At 40.9% G+C, this 15568-nt stretch overlaps 1 protein-coding gene across 2 annotated transcripts; it reads right to left on the reverse strand.

The window, feature by feature from the left end:
- Nucleotides 1-44: 44 nt before the first annotated feature.
- LOC130370160 (butyrophilin subfamily 1 member A1-like) lies at nt 45-13579 on the reverse strand. 2 transcript variants are annotated; one of them, XM_056575862.1, is made up of 6 exons: nt 13486-13579; nt 12405-12499; nt 11893-12216; nt 11398-11682; nt 4882-4984; nt 45-4791 (listed from the first exon to the last, which is right to left on the reverse strand). In XM_056575862.1, exons 2-6 carry the CDS (start codon nt 12442-12444, stop codon nt 4749-4751), a joined length of 795 nt encoding a protein of 264 aa, XP_056431837.1. In that variant the 5' UTR covers nt 12445-12499; nt 13486-13579; the 3' UTR covers nt 45-4748. The 2 variants fall into 2 exon arrangements, with proteins under 2 accessions (XP_056431837.1, XP_056431838.1); XM_056575863.1 differs by having other exon boundaries at nt 12805-13579.
- Between the last annotated feature and the right edge of the window lie 1989 nt (nt 13580-15568).

The raw sequence follows: 15568 nt of genomic DNA on the forward strand, positions 1-15568 counted from the left end.
TACAAATTATATTGATACTTTAAGTAAAAAAAAAAATATATACTTAAAGTATACATTAGGTTTCACGAGCTGACCATGTTAAATATTAATTGCATTTCGCGGTCCAACAGCTTGCATTTTCTCACTGGTTTAAGAGTCACTTATCTATTTGAGAAACACATTTAGGGCGGCCTGTATAGCGTCTACTACGGACAAGTCGGGTGGCCTACTTAGTGTCTAAAACGGAACTACAGAAAACTTGTGGGATGGTGAGAAAGCAGTAGTCTGTATGTGGTTACCTACCGGTGCAGGTCCTTCTGCACTGGGGACGACAGCAACTAGGGTGTCTGAACAACTCACCACAATGTTCCAGTTGAGCTGTGTCGACTGCTTAGTATCTGTAGTGAATCCGTATTCAAACAAACTCTGTATTCGGTAACTAATGTACTATAAATATCAGTAGATACCATTTTAGTTATCTAATGTAATGTCATTATCAGTACAGATACTGTATTGGGTATCTGTAATGGTTAAATAAATGATGTCATAAGTATGGTTAGGAAGGCTTTACCTACCTACTGTTGCCATTAGTTAACTGTAATGGTAACAGAGGCATATTTTGGAAAACTGAAACCATGAACCGAAAACCACAAATATTGACACCCACACATGGGTGTCAATATTTGATGAATTCATCTTCATGGTCTCCGAGTGTGAATCTTGTAATAAGAGGAAGTGTGATGGGAATTCCAGACCAAGCCAATCATTTCCTGTCTAAACTGAGTAGGATAAAGAGTCATCCAAACGTATAATAGTTATGGTCATATATTTGGGTAATGAATGTACAATAACATCCAACAATCATGCAACAAACAATAAAAAATATATAACACAATGAAACAATAAGTAAAATAAAACCTACCTTCTAGAGGTGCAGCAGGACCAGGATTAAAGTCAGCCCTGAAAAGCACCGTGAACAATATTCCTGATCACATGATCCAGCCCTGCTTGATGATTAGTAGGAATGTGTCAAATAGTTAATAAATCAGAAATAAAATAAAAAATAGATTACTGTTTAGTGACCCAAAGAGGATGTATTGCATATGTATTATATATATATACATCTCCTCTCATATTATAAGAGGCATAGTGAACAAAGGCAGATTTAATACAAAAATATTGTTAATACTTTAAGTAAAACAATGAATAAACTTAAAGTATACCTTAGGTTTCACTTGCTCACCATGTGAAATATGAATGATCTGTAGTGTAAAACATGGGGTTGAAGATCCACTTGAGTTCACTGTGGTACCTGTAACGTGGGCATTTGGCAGAACCCAAGTGCCTTTAAATGCATAAATTGATCCAGGCAGGTATTTATTGCACATGAAATAATCAATATTGAAAAGATGACATTTATATTGAAGTGATATAAATGTGCAGATAAATATTGCACAAATTTGGATTGATAACATGTTACCAAACATTTGATAGAGTTAAACATCGTTAACGTTATAGCCTTTAATGCTAAGTTTAACTGAGAGCATGCTAGTGACGTAATCCTGTTTTATCTGTTGATATGAAAGGTTGGTCGTGTTTTAACAACTGCCAGCAGAGGGCGACGTTGATCAGCAAACGACTCATCACATTAATTATATAGTTGCTTTGTAGAGAATCGTTCTAAGACTAAATTTGAACAGGGACGATGTACAAACAAACATTAACCTTGTTTAAAACAAGGAGAGATGCATTGTAGCAGGTTTTAGCATGCTGCTATTTTCCACCTGTAGTAAATTGGTACAGCGAGACACATGAAAAGGTGGGCATAAACAAGTTTTATCATAAATAATGATATAAACGCATCAGCCGAGAATCAATTATTTTTTTATTCATGGTAAAATGAAATGCAGATAATTTAAGTACATGTGAGTACATGTGATGAAATGTATGAAGGGCTTTTCGAATCAAGAGTAGAAAGGGGCTGTTCAGTCAAAACATAGAAAATAGAAAGCTAGAAATGGCAAACAATATAGGGGCATTAAAGCTGCATAGAAGTCACACACAAACACACACACAACAATGTGCATACGAAACATAATATTCCTTCGGTTAAACATAACCATGTATGGTAAACTGTTGTGTTAATATCGGTTAAACATAACCATGTATGGTAAACTGTTGTGTTAATATCGGTTAAACATAACCATGTATGGTAAACTGTTGTGTTAATATCGGTTAAACATAACCATGTATGGTAAACTGTTGTGTTAATATCGGTTAAACATAACCATGTATGTAAACTGTTATGTTAGTATCTGTATATCGACCTGTTATGTTGAGTTGTTGGAGCAGAGAATACTAATGGTCTCCAGACATATAAAGAAAGAATGTATTACACAATGCATTCTTTTTTTTATATGTTGTATATTTACCTTGTTTTACTTTTTTATTTATTCATTCAACCGGTTCATTACCGCTTCTTAAAACGATCCACTTTTGGAGCCAGGAAGGTTTTTGTTATTTATTTAACAATGAGAAAAGTACACTACAAATATATATTTTTCGGATAATTGTCAATTGTTTTAAGATAAAGGAACTTGCTGTCGTTTTTAGCCTGGATCTCAGAACAACCTAGTCCAATCATCACTCACACTCTAGTCAGCTCCCCCACCATCCCCTTGTGTGATACACCCCGGGTAGCCTGACATGCAGTCGGGCAAGCTAACAGAGCAATGACGCCGGAAGTTGAATTAGCCTATTTCTTTCTGGAATACATAGGCCTTATGACAGGCAATTTATCTGATTCTCTCTTCCATCTGATTAAGTGTGAAGATCCTGATTAGCACGATATGTGTGACATATCATATATATTGTTTAGTATAGGGTTAATAGTTAAGTAGGATATTGTGATTTATTCTAATAAAATAAGAATGGAGTGAAATCTGAGCCATGCGTTTCGGCTCGGGACCATTAATGTAAGGACATGCAAGTGTGAAAGTAAACTAGCAGACTGTGTAGCACACCGCAAGAGATTTGGAGACGATATAACTTCAATGCAATAAGTCAGACTTGCTTTAAGGACGATGTCCTGAGAGGTGGGCACTTGGTGTACAATGGTATGAAGTCTCTGTGTTGCTGTTGCTCTGGCCCCACATGTCGTACGTACTATTAGACGTCGAGTACATTATTCAGTGCAGACAAACCATGGTGAGAGTAAAGGTGAATGGGGTGAAACTAGCAATATACAGCTGCTAAGGAATATGCCAGCTCCACCAAGGAAACATTCTAGCGAACGCTCAGCAAGGCTATGCAACAGATGAACATTTTCCGAAGTGACATCGGGAATATCATAAAAAAACACCAATACTGGATAGTTTGTAGCTGCCAACCAGGAATATCACAATATTTCCCCTGTTTGAGAGGTGCTTAGGGCAGGGGGAATTTCATCAAAATGTAACCTACTTCTCCTTTTAGTGTAACAGAGTCAAAATGGTAACGGAATTCTTGTGATGCCATTAATGTCAACAAACCGCCAGGGTAATGACTTCTAGCATCCAGAATAACAGTTGAAGTATACAGTATTGTGTCAAAAAAAGTATAACACAGAACACCACATCACAAGCCTGATACAAACAACCTCATCTCAGGAAGGGAAATAACACTCAAGCAGCCTGGTGCCATCCTTACAAATACTAAAATACACATCTAACAAAAAGGTAACTAAAACACAAATATGCATAAGAATAATCACGTCTAATAAAGTTATGCATCAATAAAAAAGTCAAGCATATTGGCTTAAGAACACACTGCCTCGTGATTCTTTGCGTCAATAATGGTAATGACCTGCACACTTCCACAGACATGTAGAATTATCCTAGGGTGGCTAGTGAGGTGCTCGATCAATAACAGTTGCATAGTTGTATCAAACTGTTTTGTAATTCATGTCACGAAAGATTGGAGCATGAGTTAGAGACAAATACTCAATGACATGCAAGTGGTGTGAGAAATACATACTTTCTACTCCTCATTCAAATATAAGGTCATTGACATTACCTACGGATAAAATACTACCACAGGTGTTCATTTTTCCGGAGTTTTTCAGGATACCAAAGTCAGGATAGGTCTTTCACACGTAGAATAGCGGGAGAATAGCAGGACTTACGTGTATGTGGGAAAGCATCTAAAGATGGAAGTAGAAGTTAGTTATGACACGTTTCCAGCGGTGGAAGCAGTGCGGTTAGGTATGAATAGGTGCGGAACGGTTCGCGTTTCCAACGGCAAAAGTGTGCAGAGTCCAGACTTATCCGCGATTAGCCGTACTTATCTCTCAGTGCTCATCCGTTGCACCAAGCGGCCTAAAAGGGAGCCAAAAAGTTCGAGCTACACACGCCTTCCGTTGATTGGTCGACAGATGCTTCACGATGCTTGCGTAGCTACCGCGGCTATCGCCATCCGGCTTAAACCCCACCCTACCATAAAGTGTACTGTCGGCGGTGGAAACGCGAGCCGCAACAGGGCTGTGCCTAACCGCACCTACACTACCAGACCTACATCGTACTGGGCCTAAACGCACCCGCCGTTGGAAAAACGCCATTAGAGGCATATAGTGAGCAGTAGCCGATAGTTAGAGGCACAAAGTGGGCAGTAGCAGCTAGCAAGGGACACATAGCGAGCAGTAGCAGCTAGCTAGAGGCACATAGTTGGCAGTGGCAGCTTGTGTGATTCTGTCTAAGGATCTCAAATCTTCATATTGGCCCGACACAACCCTCTTATCCATCTGGTTTTGGGAGTTTCGACGAACGTTTCTGTAGGCTGGACATAACATTATGAGAGTTGGCACCTAGCTGGAAATCATTTAATAAATGAAAGCATATCATTTTCATACAAATACTATGTACTCACCAAATCCCCAAAATCACCATAGCCTCCAAAAGGAGCACACCCGTAACAGCAAACAATCCATCGCTAGTTCGACCTGGCTGGACCAAACCTGGAAAGAAGTTCTCTGCGGAGAAAGCACATTACATGTATACAGAATCTGTCTATAACATCGAATCTGCCAATAACATTCCACGGCAGGCCTGTGTAAATCTAGAGGCATCCATGACGTCTCTAGTGGAAGAGAACAGCATGTAGTTACTCTAAATGTATTTTAGGTTGTTCAGGGTAGAGACCAAAGGGGTATTCCATCTGCAGTCCATCACTTGAGGCTAAAGCCGTTCCATCAACGCAGTTCAGCCTCGCCTTGCTCAGGCGTGGATTATGAGCGCTCATGAGATATGCAACCAGCCCAGAACCGTGAATGTCGAATCATGGATCAAATGTCCGAAAAAGCTTTTTAATTGATAATCAGCTATTACCCTCGGTTAAGGACTGCAGATATGAGGGCATTGTCATCTCTGTTCATGGGCCTGTGGTTCTGCAAATATTTTTTTCCAAAGAAAGCTACGCGGCGCCCTTGGCGTTTTAGTAATGTTCTGCTTGGGGATGAGTCGTTTGTTAAGTGTAGGGCTCCAGACTAACTTTTTCACAGGTATCACTGGTGTACGGAAGAGGATTAAGGCCACACATGTAAAAAAAAATTAAGTTCTGACTTTATTCTCAGAATTCTGAGAAAAAAGTCAGAATTCTGACTTTAATCTCAGAATTCTGAGAATAAAGTCAGAATTCTGACATTAATCTCAGAATTCTGAGAAAAAAGTCAGAATTCTGACATTAATCTCAGAATTCTGACTTTAATCTCAGAATTCTGAGAAAAAAGTCAGAATTCTGACTTTAAAGTCAGAACTACGGGTATCTGTAAGGACCAACCTCCGTGGGAGAGACACTTTGCTTTATGCAGTAGGAGGAAACCTATGGAAAGCCAAGAATGGCGCGGTAAAAGTGCAAAACCGCACGGATTCCGTGCGGTTTGGCAAGAATTCCGTACGGTTTCCGTACGGATTCCGTACGGTTTTGAATGACTAATAGCCGCGGCTATTAGTCATTCACTCCGGCTATTAGTTATTCACTCCGGCTATTAGTTATTCACTCCGGCTATTAGGTATGCAGAAAGAGCCCTCCCTCTTCTTTGCTTGACCACTAAGTTTGAAGGCTGTCTAACCAATCAGTGATGAGAAATACCAGACTAAAGTAACGCATTGTCGAGACTAGAGCTGCAGTGCCTCCATGTTTCTCCGTAACATAAAGCTGTGTTGTCTTTACTAGTTTCACTACAATGTAATGACCACCACTAGCTAGTGGAAAATACATTTGTGTTTAGTACAGTGATATATTTGTATATGTTAGGCTATATATTGAGATGGCAGTGTGCAAAATACCCGTCAATATTCGGGGATGCCCTCATCCCCGAAATGCAGTAGCCAGCTAGGCCATAACATTACAATATTTCATGGATGCAAGCAAGCCAAGACAATCTATCTATATCTATAGCCTACATGACAACACACACACACACACACACACACACACACACACACACACACACACACACACACACACACACACACACACACACACACACACACACACACACACACACACACACACACACACACACACACGTTAAACACACTGGTAAAGCAATAGGAGCCTGCATTGGCTAAAGTTGTTGGGATGCACTTTTGCACTTTTACCGGCTTTCCATAGGTTTCCTCCTACTGCATAAAGCAAAGTGTCTCTCCCACGGAGGTTGGTCCTTACAGATACCCGTAGTTCTGACTTTAAAGTCAGAATTCTGACTTTTTTCTCAGAATTCTGTGATTATTGTCAGAATTCTGACTTTTTTCTCAGAATTCTGACATTAATCTCAGAATTCTGAGATTAATGTCAGAATTCTGAGAATAAAGTCAGAACTTAATTTTTTTTTACATGTGTGGCCCTAATCCTCTTCCGTACTGGTGCCACCTAGCTTTTCATTTAGTAGCACCAAAACAAATTAGGTAGCACCATATTTTTTTTGTTTGTGAACGGGAGATCCTCTTTAGTGATGTTGTAGGTGGTATTAAACTTGATCATTATTTCTTCATTCTCCGCCGAGCGATTGCTCTCATCTATCCTATTAAATGAGGTGGGGAGGGGCTGGGAGCTTCGTGTGATGCAGCGGTCCCTGCACGTCTTGTGCTTTTGGCTTTTGTTGTGTAATTTTAATGACTGAACTTTGAATTGTGTAGATCAATGTACAAAATGTGTCCTCCTGCCTGCAACGGACGGGCCACATGTCCTGCAGTACACACACACCATGGCTTGTCCCTCATATCGTAACCACGGGAACTGCACCAGCCATTGTTGTTGAAAACTGTACTTTTTTCTTTTCTCCCCACTGCCCCCCGCCTTTTTCGCCAACTTGTCGCTTCCTCTGCTAACCCTTCTCCACCACCAACAACAACAGTAGGGGTGCAATGGATCACAAAACTCACGGTTCGGATCGTGTCACGGTTTTTGAGTCACGGGTCGGATCATTTTCAGATCAACAACAGCAAAAAAGATAACTAGACTAACGTGACTTTAAATAAATCTTCAAATGTGTAAAAAAAAAAATAGGTAATAATCCTGCTTCCTTTAAGCATAGTCAATATTTAAAAAAATTGCAATCTGAGCCATTATTCCTTCTTCTTTTTAACATGGATAGTAAATAATCCCTAACCCTGGATTTACATCTTTAAATTCAGGATGTCTGCATTGCCTGGGGAGAGTTTAGAGTCTACACTCTCCCAAGACAATGCAGACATCCTCATCTTCTTTTTTTCTTCATCAAGTATGGTAGCGAAATACAGTTTCTGTCGTGTTTTATTTGGCATTTTGTAAATCCATTGATTTCGGTTGGAAGACTCATTGCTCATTGCAAGGGTCATTTTGCTCGGTTCTAGCCCTACTGTTGATACGGAGAACCGAGCGAAAAGACTACAACCAAACATAAATATGTCCGCTTCCGGTTCCGGTTTCCGGTTCAAAACAACTTATTTTTTATCAGCCGATCCGCGGATCACTTGCTTCCCGAACCGTGAGGGTTTTTCTTAAAATAATCGACTATCGACCGTTTTTATATTGTATCTGCTTTGTTTACTTTTTTGTGCGTGCTGCGTGCGCAACAATACTGTGCACGTGTAGTGTGCAGACCATAGACTGTAACCCTGCGTTCACACCAAAAGATGCATTTGCTGCCCGAACGCGTTGACGCCTGAGTTTTGCGGCGCGTCAAATCAAGTTTTGCGGCGCGTCAAAGGTTTGCGGCGCGTCAAAAGTTGAAATATTTCAACTCGAGCAGCATTTGACGCACCGCAAAATACGTGAACGCGCCCTTCGCCCGTGCCCGGCAGCGGGCACGGGCATGCCGCGCCGCAAATCAGATTTTGACCCGCCGCAAATCAAGTTTTGCTGCCCGTTTTCTCGGCAGCAAAGCAGCAACGCGTCTCTACATTCACTTTGAATGGGATCACGACGCGCGTCAACTTTTTGCATCTTTTGGTGTGAACGCAGGGTAACCCTGCGTTCACACCAAAAGATGCATTTGCTGCCCGAACGCGTTGACGCCTGAGTTTTGCGGCGCGTCAAATCAAGTTTTGCGGCGCGTCAAACTTTTGACGCGCGTCAAAAGTTGAAATATTTCAACTCAAGCAGCATTTGACGCGCCGCAAAATACGTGAACGCGCCCTTCGCCCGTGCCCGGCAGCGGGCACGGGCATGCCGCGCCGCAAATCAGATTTTGACGCGCGTCAAATCAAGTTTTGCTGCCCGTTTTCTCGGCAGCAAATGCATCGGCAGTAAAGCAGCAACGCGTCTCTACATTCACTTTGAATGGGATCACGACGCGCGTCAACTTTTTGCATCTTTTGGTGTGAACGCAGGATAAAAGGTGCAGACAGACAGGCAGGCAGAGACAGAGAGTAGTAGACTCGCAGGAATGAGCCAGAAAGTACGATTGTATTATCAACCACAACCGCGGGAGTGGGTTGTGGTTTTTTTTTCAATCGTCCTCCTGCAAGTAGCACCGGAGCGACCTCATTCAATTTTAACTCGCACCTTAAGAAATTAGGTCGCATATGCGACCTAATAGGTCGCACTCTGGAGCCCTATATGCAAATCGATATTTTCTTGTCCATACATGAAATGTCGGATGTTAGTAAATCCACCCTCTGTGAATCCTTAAAGGCTTTTTTAAGAGGGGAGATTATCTCTTACATCTCCTGGGAAGCCAGATCGAGAAAATAACCTCTCCGACCAAATTAAACAATTTGACTTTAAGAACTCAATTGCTCCCATGCGTGAATTTTTTTAAAGGAGAGCTTGACTCTGCAGACAGACATTTGACCTGATAACTACCTGCCATACAGAACAGCTCCTCCTCCAGTCTTGATCGAGCTTATACGAACATTCAGAATGTAAAATTTAAAGATGTTGAGTGGTCAAATGTTTTATTAAGAATACATTCTTCATCGATATGTGCCAGACATGGCTTGATCCAGTTTAAAGGAGCAGACTCCATCTCTCTAAAGCCAAGCTCTCAAAAATGTATCCATCAAGTGATAATTCATGCAACACATGTAAAAATTCACCTGCAACACTAGCTCATATGTTCTGGCTTTGCCCGAAACTCGTTAATTACTGGTCCCCTACTTTTGAATCCATATCCAAGATACTTAAGAGACCAATAGCTCCGAACCCTCTTACAGCCATTTTTGGTATTCATTGTGAGGGCGATCATCTTCTTAGAGCACAATCAAATTGAATTGCCTTTGTCACTCTTACAGCCAGAAGATTCATTTTACTCAATTGGAAGCAGGCTACCCCACCTTCCTTTAAACACTGGATTAGGGACACACTACAATTTTTGAAACTTGAAAAGATAAGATTTGCTTAAAGGGCTTGAAGGACAATTTTAGCAGTGTTTGGCAACCTTTCATTACAGATCTGCTTGACCAGCTATAAGGATGTACAAAATGTTATTTCTCACTTTTATCTTGCTAAGGATCCAAATAACTCCAAACTGTACAAACACACTTTATTTTATTTCTTTATTTTATTTATGTATTTATTTTTATTTCTTATTTTACTTTTGTTGTTTGGTTTATCAAACAACAAACAACAAATTATTATAATTTTTGATTTATGTTTGTCTGTTTGTCTTTGGGGGTTAAAAATGTAATATTACATTTGTATAATAGGATGTTTTGCTATATTTGCTATAAAACATTTTTATCATATAAAAGTAAATTGTTAGGCCTACTTACTTTGATAGAAAGGGAATTACAAAATCAAGCCAACGCCAAGAATTCTATGACATACTCGGGACGTGAACTTGTGTTGCCCATAACACAGGGCAAATGCTAGGTAGACCACTCACCCAACTGCTGATTAATAATTTCAATAGAATACATCAATTTGAATAAAAAATATCCACAATAGATAGAATGCATTTAATTATTTTATTTGCATCATTTAATCTTAAATCCTTAGTGAAAATATATGCTGTTTGTACTTCATATGTCAATTTATGACCGAAACGTGAGGACTAGGCTAGTCGGAACCTTCTGATGGTACACTTGTTGCCGAGAGGTGGGACTTCACCGAAACACAGATCAAGTAAGCCTGACAGTTAGCCTGCTACCGACCAGTTTAGTTTGGTCGGATAAGTTGCCATGGTTACTTAGAGGAGATTCCCTTAAGTCACGTTAATGGAACGCAACTCTAGCTGAAGGTAGCAAGGCTACGCAAAATAAGGGCGGCTTTGCCTTTAGCTTGGAACCTTGAACCGAAGGAGAATTCCAGTCTTCACCTTTGTGTATGCTATTCATGGCACTATTTTGTGTACAATGCCCGACACTGCCCCCGTGATTCCCGGTGGAACTGCAATGTTTGGTCCGTTTCGGTACGCATCCGCAAGCTTGCAGGATACTTGCAGAAATACGGGTGAAATGTATGCAGAGTACGGACAGAAGGCTCCGTCCGTATCTGAATGCGTATTTAACATAGAGCATAAATGAGCCTTTAGAGGTCCATGGTAGAGGCTAGAGTTCCTGTAATGGCCTGTAGGTGGTTTGCAGTATTAAGCATGATGCAGAAAGCGAAGGCTTCATTTTAATTTGACGGGAAGGAATGTGATTTCATTATTTAAATACAAAGCCAACGAATGTTTTCCTCGTACGTAAGGATCTGTTTTCCAAGGTCCTAGTTGACAATTATATTTATTCACATTGTTATAAAGGATTAAATGCAAATACGTTTTGGCCAGACTCTCAATGTTATAAACTGTGCTGCCAGATAGAGATGGTGTCTGTTGTTGACTGCTAACATATTAACTAAGTGCTGACGCTCCATATACATGAAGTCTTCACCGTCATAGAACTCTTGCATTAACCAATGGGTGACGTCAAAGATGCTACATCCATTGACCTCATCACAAGACATAAAAGGACCTACCAGGAAGGTGTATCTCTGTCTCCCTGGTCTGGTTGAAGAGCTCCTGATTAACTCTACAGATGAGGTGTCTGTTCGGACTCTTCCTCTCCACCACCAGGGTGCTGGAAATGTTGTAGAGTCGGTCTTCTTCTTGGTTTGCAGGCATGGTTACAGCGGGCAGGAAAGCTCCTTCAGTGGTCCACCAGGAGAGCTTTGGTTGTGGGTACCAGCCTTTAGCCCGGCAGCCCAGAACCAGGACCTCACCCTTGACTTCCTCCAGGGTTATGACTGGGGAGGAGGCTGCACCTGGGGGTAAGGTGACGATAATGACTGGGGAGGAGGGTGGGGTTAGGGTTATGACTGGAAGGGTGGGGTTAGGGTTATGACTGGGTGGAGGAGGGTGCCCCTGAGGGTGGGGTTGGGGGGGGGGTACTTCTACTATATTTGTAGTAGAATCTGTCTCACCCACTAGAAAAAGGTCTGGGTCTTGTTCCAACCTACCGGTAGCAGTCTTACCTACAAGGAGATGGACAGAGTACATGTTTTCTGTGGACTTGAACAGGCAGGTGTAGTTCCCCTCATCGGCCAGTCGGACGTTTGACAGTTTGAGGGAGATGATTCCTCTGCCCAGATCTTCTGCTGACAGCATCGTCCTGCCTCTGTATGCCGGATTCTGATGTTCATAAATTGTCCGACGGTTTCCTTGCAGATGGACAATATCAGGAGCCAGGTCTCTCCTGAACCACTCCAGTCTAGCCTCGCCGATGTCTGACGACGTCTGAGTATCGACCGACAGAGTGATGTCGTCACCGACTACTGCCCTCATGGTGTGAGCTTCCCCTAGACAGAGAGATGACCCGATGAAGAGGAAGAGGAGAGGTTGTGAGGTTTGGGAACACAGCCCAAGTATCTATCATTCACCTTGCTACACCTAGCTAGGAGATGATCTGCTACTGGACACTCTAGTAGTAACATATGGACATTGTATGACAACCAAAAAGAGTATTGGTAATTATGGGATATTTTACCTGCAGAAAAGCAGATCAACAGGAGAACGAGGACTTCCATGAGAAGTCCTGAAGAGGTTGCTCTGACTAATAATACATCATTATTATTTATTTACCTGAAATAGAACAATAAATGTTATTAAAACATGCACATCCTTACCCAAACTGACAATTATACATGATTGACAAAGTTGCACAGTATTATTATTATTATTATTATTTTATAAATAATGATAATAGTATCATTTATGAACAATAAAATCGTCTCTATATCAATTCAATGCCATTGATTAAAAAATAACCTCAACACAATTGTTAATCCATGTTGACTAGTGCTATTGACTAGTACCTGCGTTCGACTCATTTGGATAGTTTGATAATGTAGCGTTTGATATGCGTAAAATCTATATTATTTACAAACCATATGGCGGAGCTTAACGTGTTCCATGTTTCCTGAAGTGCGAAAGTAAAGGAGGAAGTTCCCCCAAGACAAAGGGAAATCTTCAGCGATCTCTTTAAATGCAGGCATATGTGTGAATTTCAACTGTTTTGTGTTGTAAATGTCGGGGCCAGGGCAGCTTTTGGGGTGTTTCAACTGTATTCACCGAGCTTTTAAAACAGGACCGAAGAGAGACAGGGAAGTGCGTTGATGCGCTCATATCTATTGACACAATAACTATTTGACAAACTAGCTAAACTTTCAAAATGAGACACATTTACAGGTGTAGGCCTACAGTCAGCAGCCTGTGGTGTAGATGTTTGAGGTTCTACTACACCTGTAAACGTGTGAAAGTAAGTTAACTGTGAATCAACGCTCTGGTATCCCAAGTATGCTCAATTTGAGAATACTTGAGATACCAGAGATTTAATTCACAGGCACCAGAATCAACGCTCAGGTATCCAAAATAGGCCTATTCTCAAATAGAGAATACTTGAGATACCAGAGCGTTTGAAACAAAAAAAAGTCCGGATTGATAATAGTTATGTAGGCTATTGTATCGATATAATAGCCTAAATAACTTTATTACACGCAGGACGGACACACCGGGCACACACGTAGGCATACAGATGGAGAGGATGTCCCAACATAATACATATTTACCTTTGTACTTCTTTGGAAATGTGTTTTCGATGTGCACGTTTTAACATGCAGGTTACGCTTTCGTTTCACAGATGCAATAGGCTCTATGCACAACTCTAGAAGCGAACTTCCGGTGTCGCCGGGTGTCGGCATACTAGTTTCCGGTCTACTTACCGTATCAGTTACCACGGCAACTATAAATAGTAAAAAGATGGAAAACCCACCAAACAATGGAAATTTAATGTTAGAAGACTTCACAAGCTTCAACGGAATGAAGGCGTATCAAACCAACACTGCTGTGTACCGTTGTGCTCAGCTTCCAGCCGGTAACACGGGCTGGTGTGTGGGAGGCTGGGAGCGAAGAGAGACCGGCGAGTCCCGAGCCTTGCTCCGACCCCGAAGAGCCTGAGCTACCCGTTCCGATGGTCTTAGACCATGAGTACAGTGCTACTAGTACTGTGTGTGTTGACCGTGAGCTCTACAGTGCTATACAAAAAGAGACATTTGTGGAGTTTGAGGCAATGTGAAGCTGGTGTGTTTGTGTCTGTGTGCGGCTCGTGTGCTTGCACTGTGTTGGGGCCGTGGTGGGCGCTCTCGGCTGGAGCTTTCTGCGTGTTGTGGTGGCTGACGAGGAAAGTGCGCTTGTGTGTACATTTGTGCTGTTTTTTTAATTATACATGTTTGTATTGATTATTTGATTAAACATATGACCTCAGCTAAATCCCCCCACGGACACTGTTATAAAAGAAACAGGCCTATAACGGTTTGTTTATAACGGTAGGTTTATCGCTAGCTTTAACATACACTCAAGCTGTGAGGCTTCTGTGATCCTAGAGAGTCCTGTCCATCCCGTGGACAGGATGGACAGGACTGTCCATCCTGTCCATGAAAAATGGGCTTTAAGGGCTGCAGCCCTGGGCCTCGCCACCAGGGGGGCTCATGTTGAGTGAGTCAACGGAACGCGCGCATAACGTTAGAACATTTCAAACTGAGCACAGAAATAATTTGCGAATACGTCCATCATGTGATCATCAGATCAGCAACATTTCAATACATTGTAGGGAGGGGGGGGGGGGGGGTATTTCCTTAACTGATGTGAACTCAGCATATGCATTTTATCTCTCTCTCTTTATACACACATATATATATATATATATATATATATATATATATATATATATATATATATATATATATATATATATACATATATATATACATATACATATATATACATATATATATATATATATATATATATATATATATATATATATATATATATATATATATATATATATATATATATATACACATATATATATATACATATATTTACTGTTAAAATGAATAAATATTTGATTATAGTCTGATGGGATAAAAGAATGTCAGAATTACGGTGCATAAGAGCTCTTGCAGCTAACAATGTCAAGTATCGCACACCATACAGCCCCAGATACACAGAACTCTCACCACAAGCTCAACATACGTGCAGTCTCACGCCCACACACACCAACCACTGTCTGCACTGTTGTCTGTAGTTCCACAAAATTTAAGCTGCATTCTCCACCGTCCATGTTAGTGTCACTGAAAGCAGAACAACCAATAGCCAAGTTTATTTCTGTGTTACACAACCATCTCTCTACTCAGTCACCTGATACAGAATTACATAAATCCATCCAAATAATTATTTGAACCATTTCCTCTGACATCATTCTGTTTATCCCATATGTCACCAGCAATATTAACATCATGTGGGGGATGGGCAAGGGATACAATGTCATGAATGATTTTAAGTAGAGGACGATGTGGCAAAGAGTGACGAAGAGGTATAGAGATAGAGGAGTTAATTCCATTCATTCCATGACATGATTTTCAAGTGAGCGGGAACTCCATGTGGAGAGAATCCTCTGACAACAAAAAACTACGAAGAGTGAGTCTTTCCTCTCTTATCAGCTCTACAGTATGAAGTCCAACTCTCGCGTCTGAAGAACTAAGCCCGGCAAAAGAATTGATCTGAAGTCAATAAATACATTAGATAACATTACATTAATTAAAATTCAGTAAATACATTTAGTAATCAATTAAAAACATATATATATAT

Source organism: Gadus chalcogrammus, chromosome 17 (assembly GCF_026213295.1).
Source record: "Gadus chalcogrammus isolate NIFS_2021 chromosome 17, NIFS_Gcha_1.0, whole genome shotgun sequence".
Lineage (NCBI taxonomy): Eukaryota > Metazoa > Chordata > Actinopteri > Gadiformes > Gadidae > Gadus > Gadus chalcogrammus.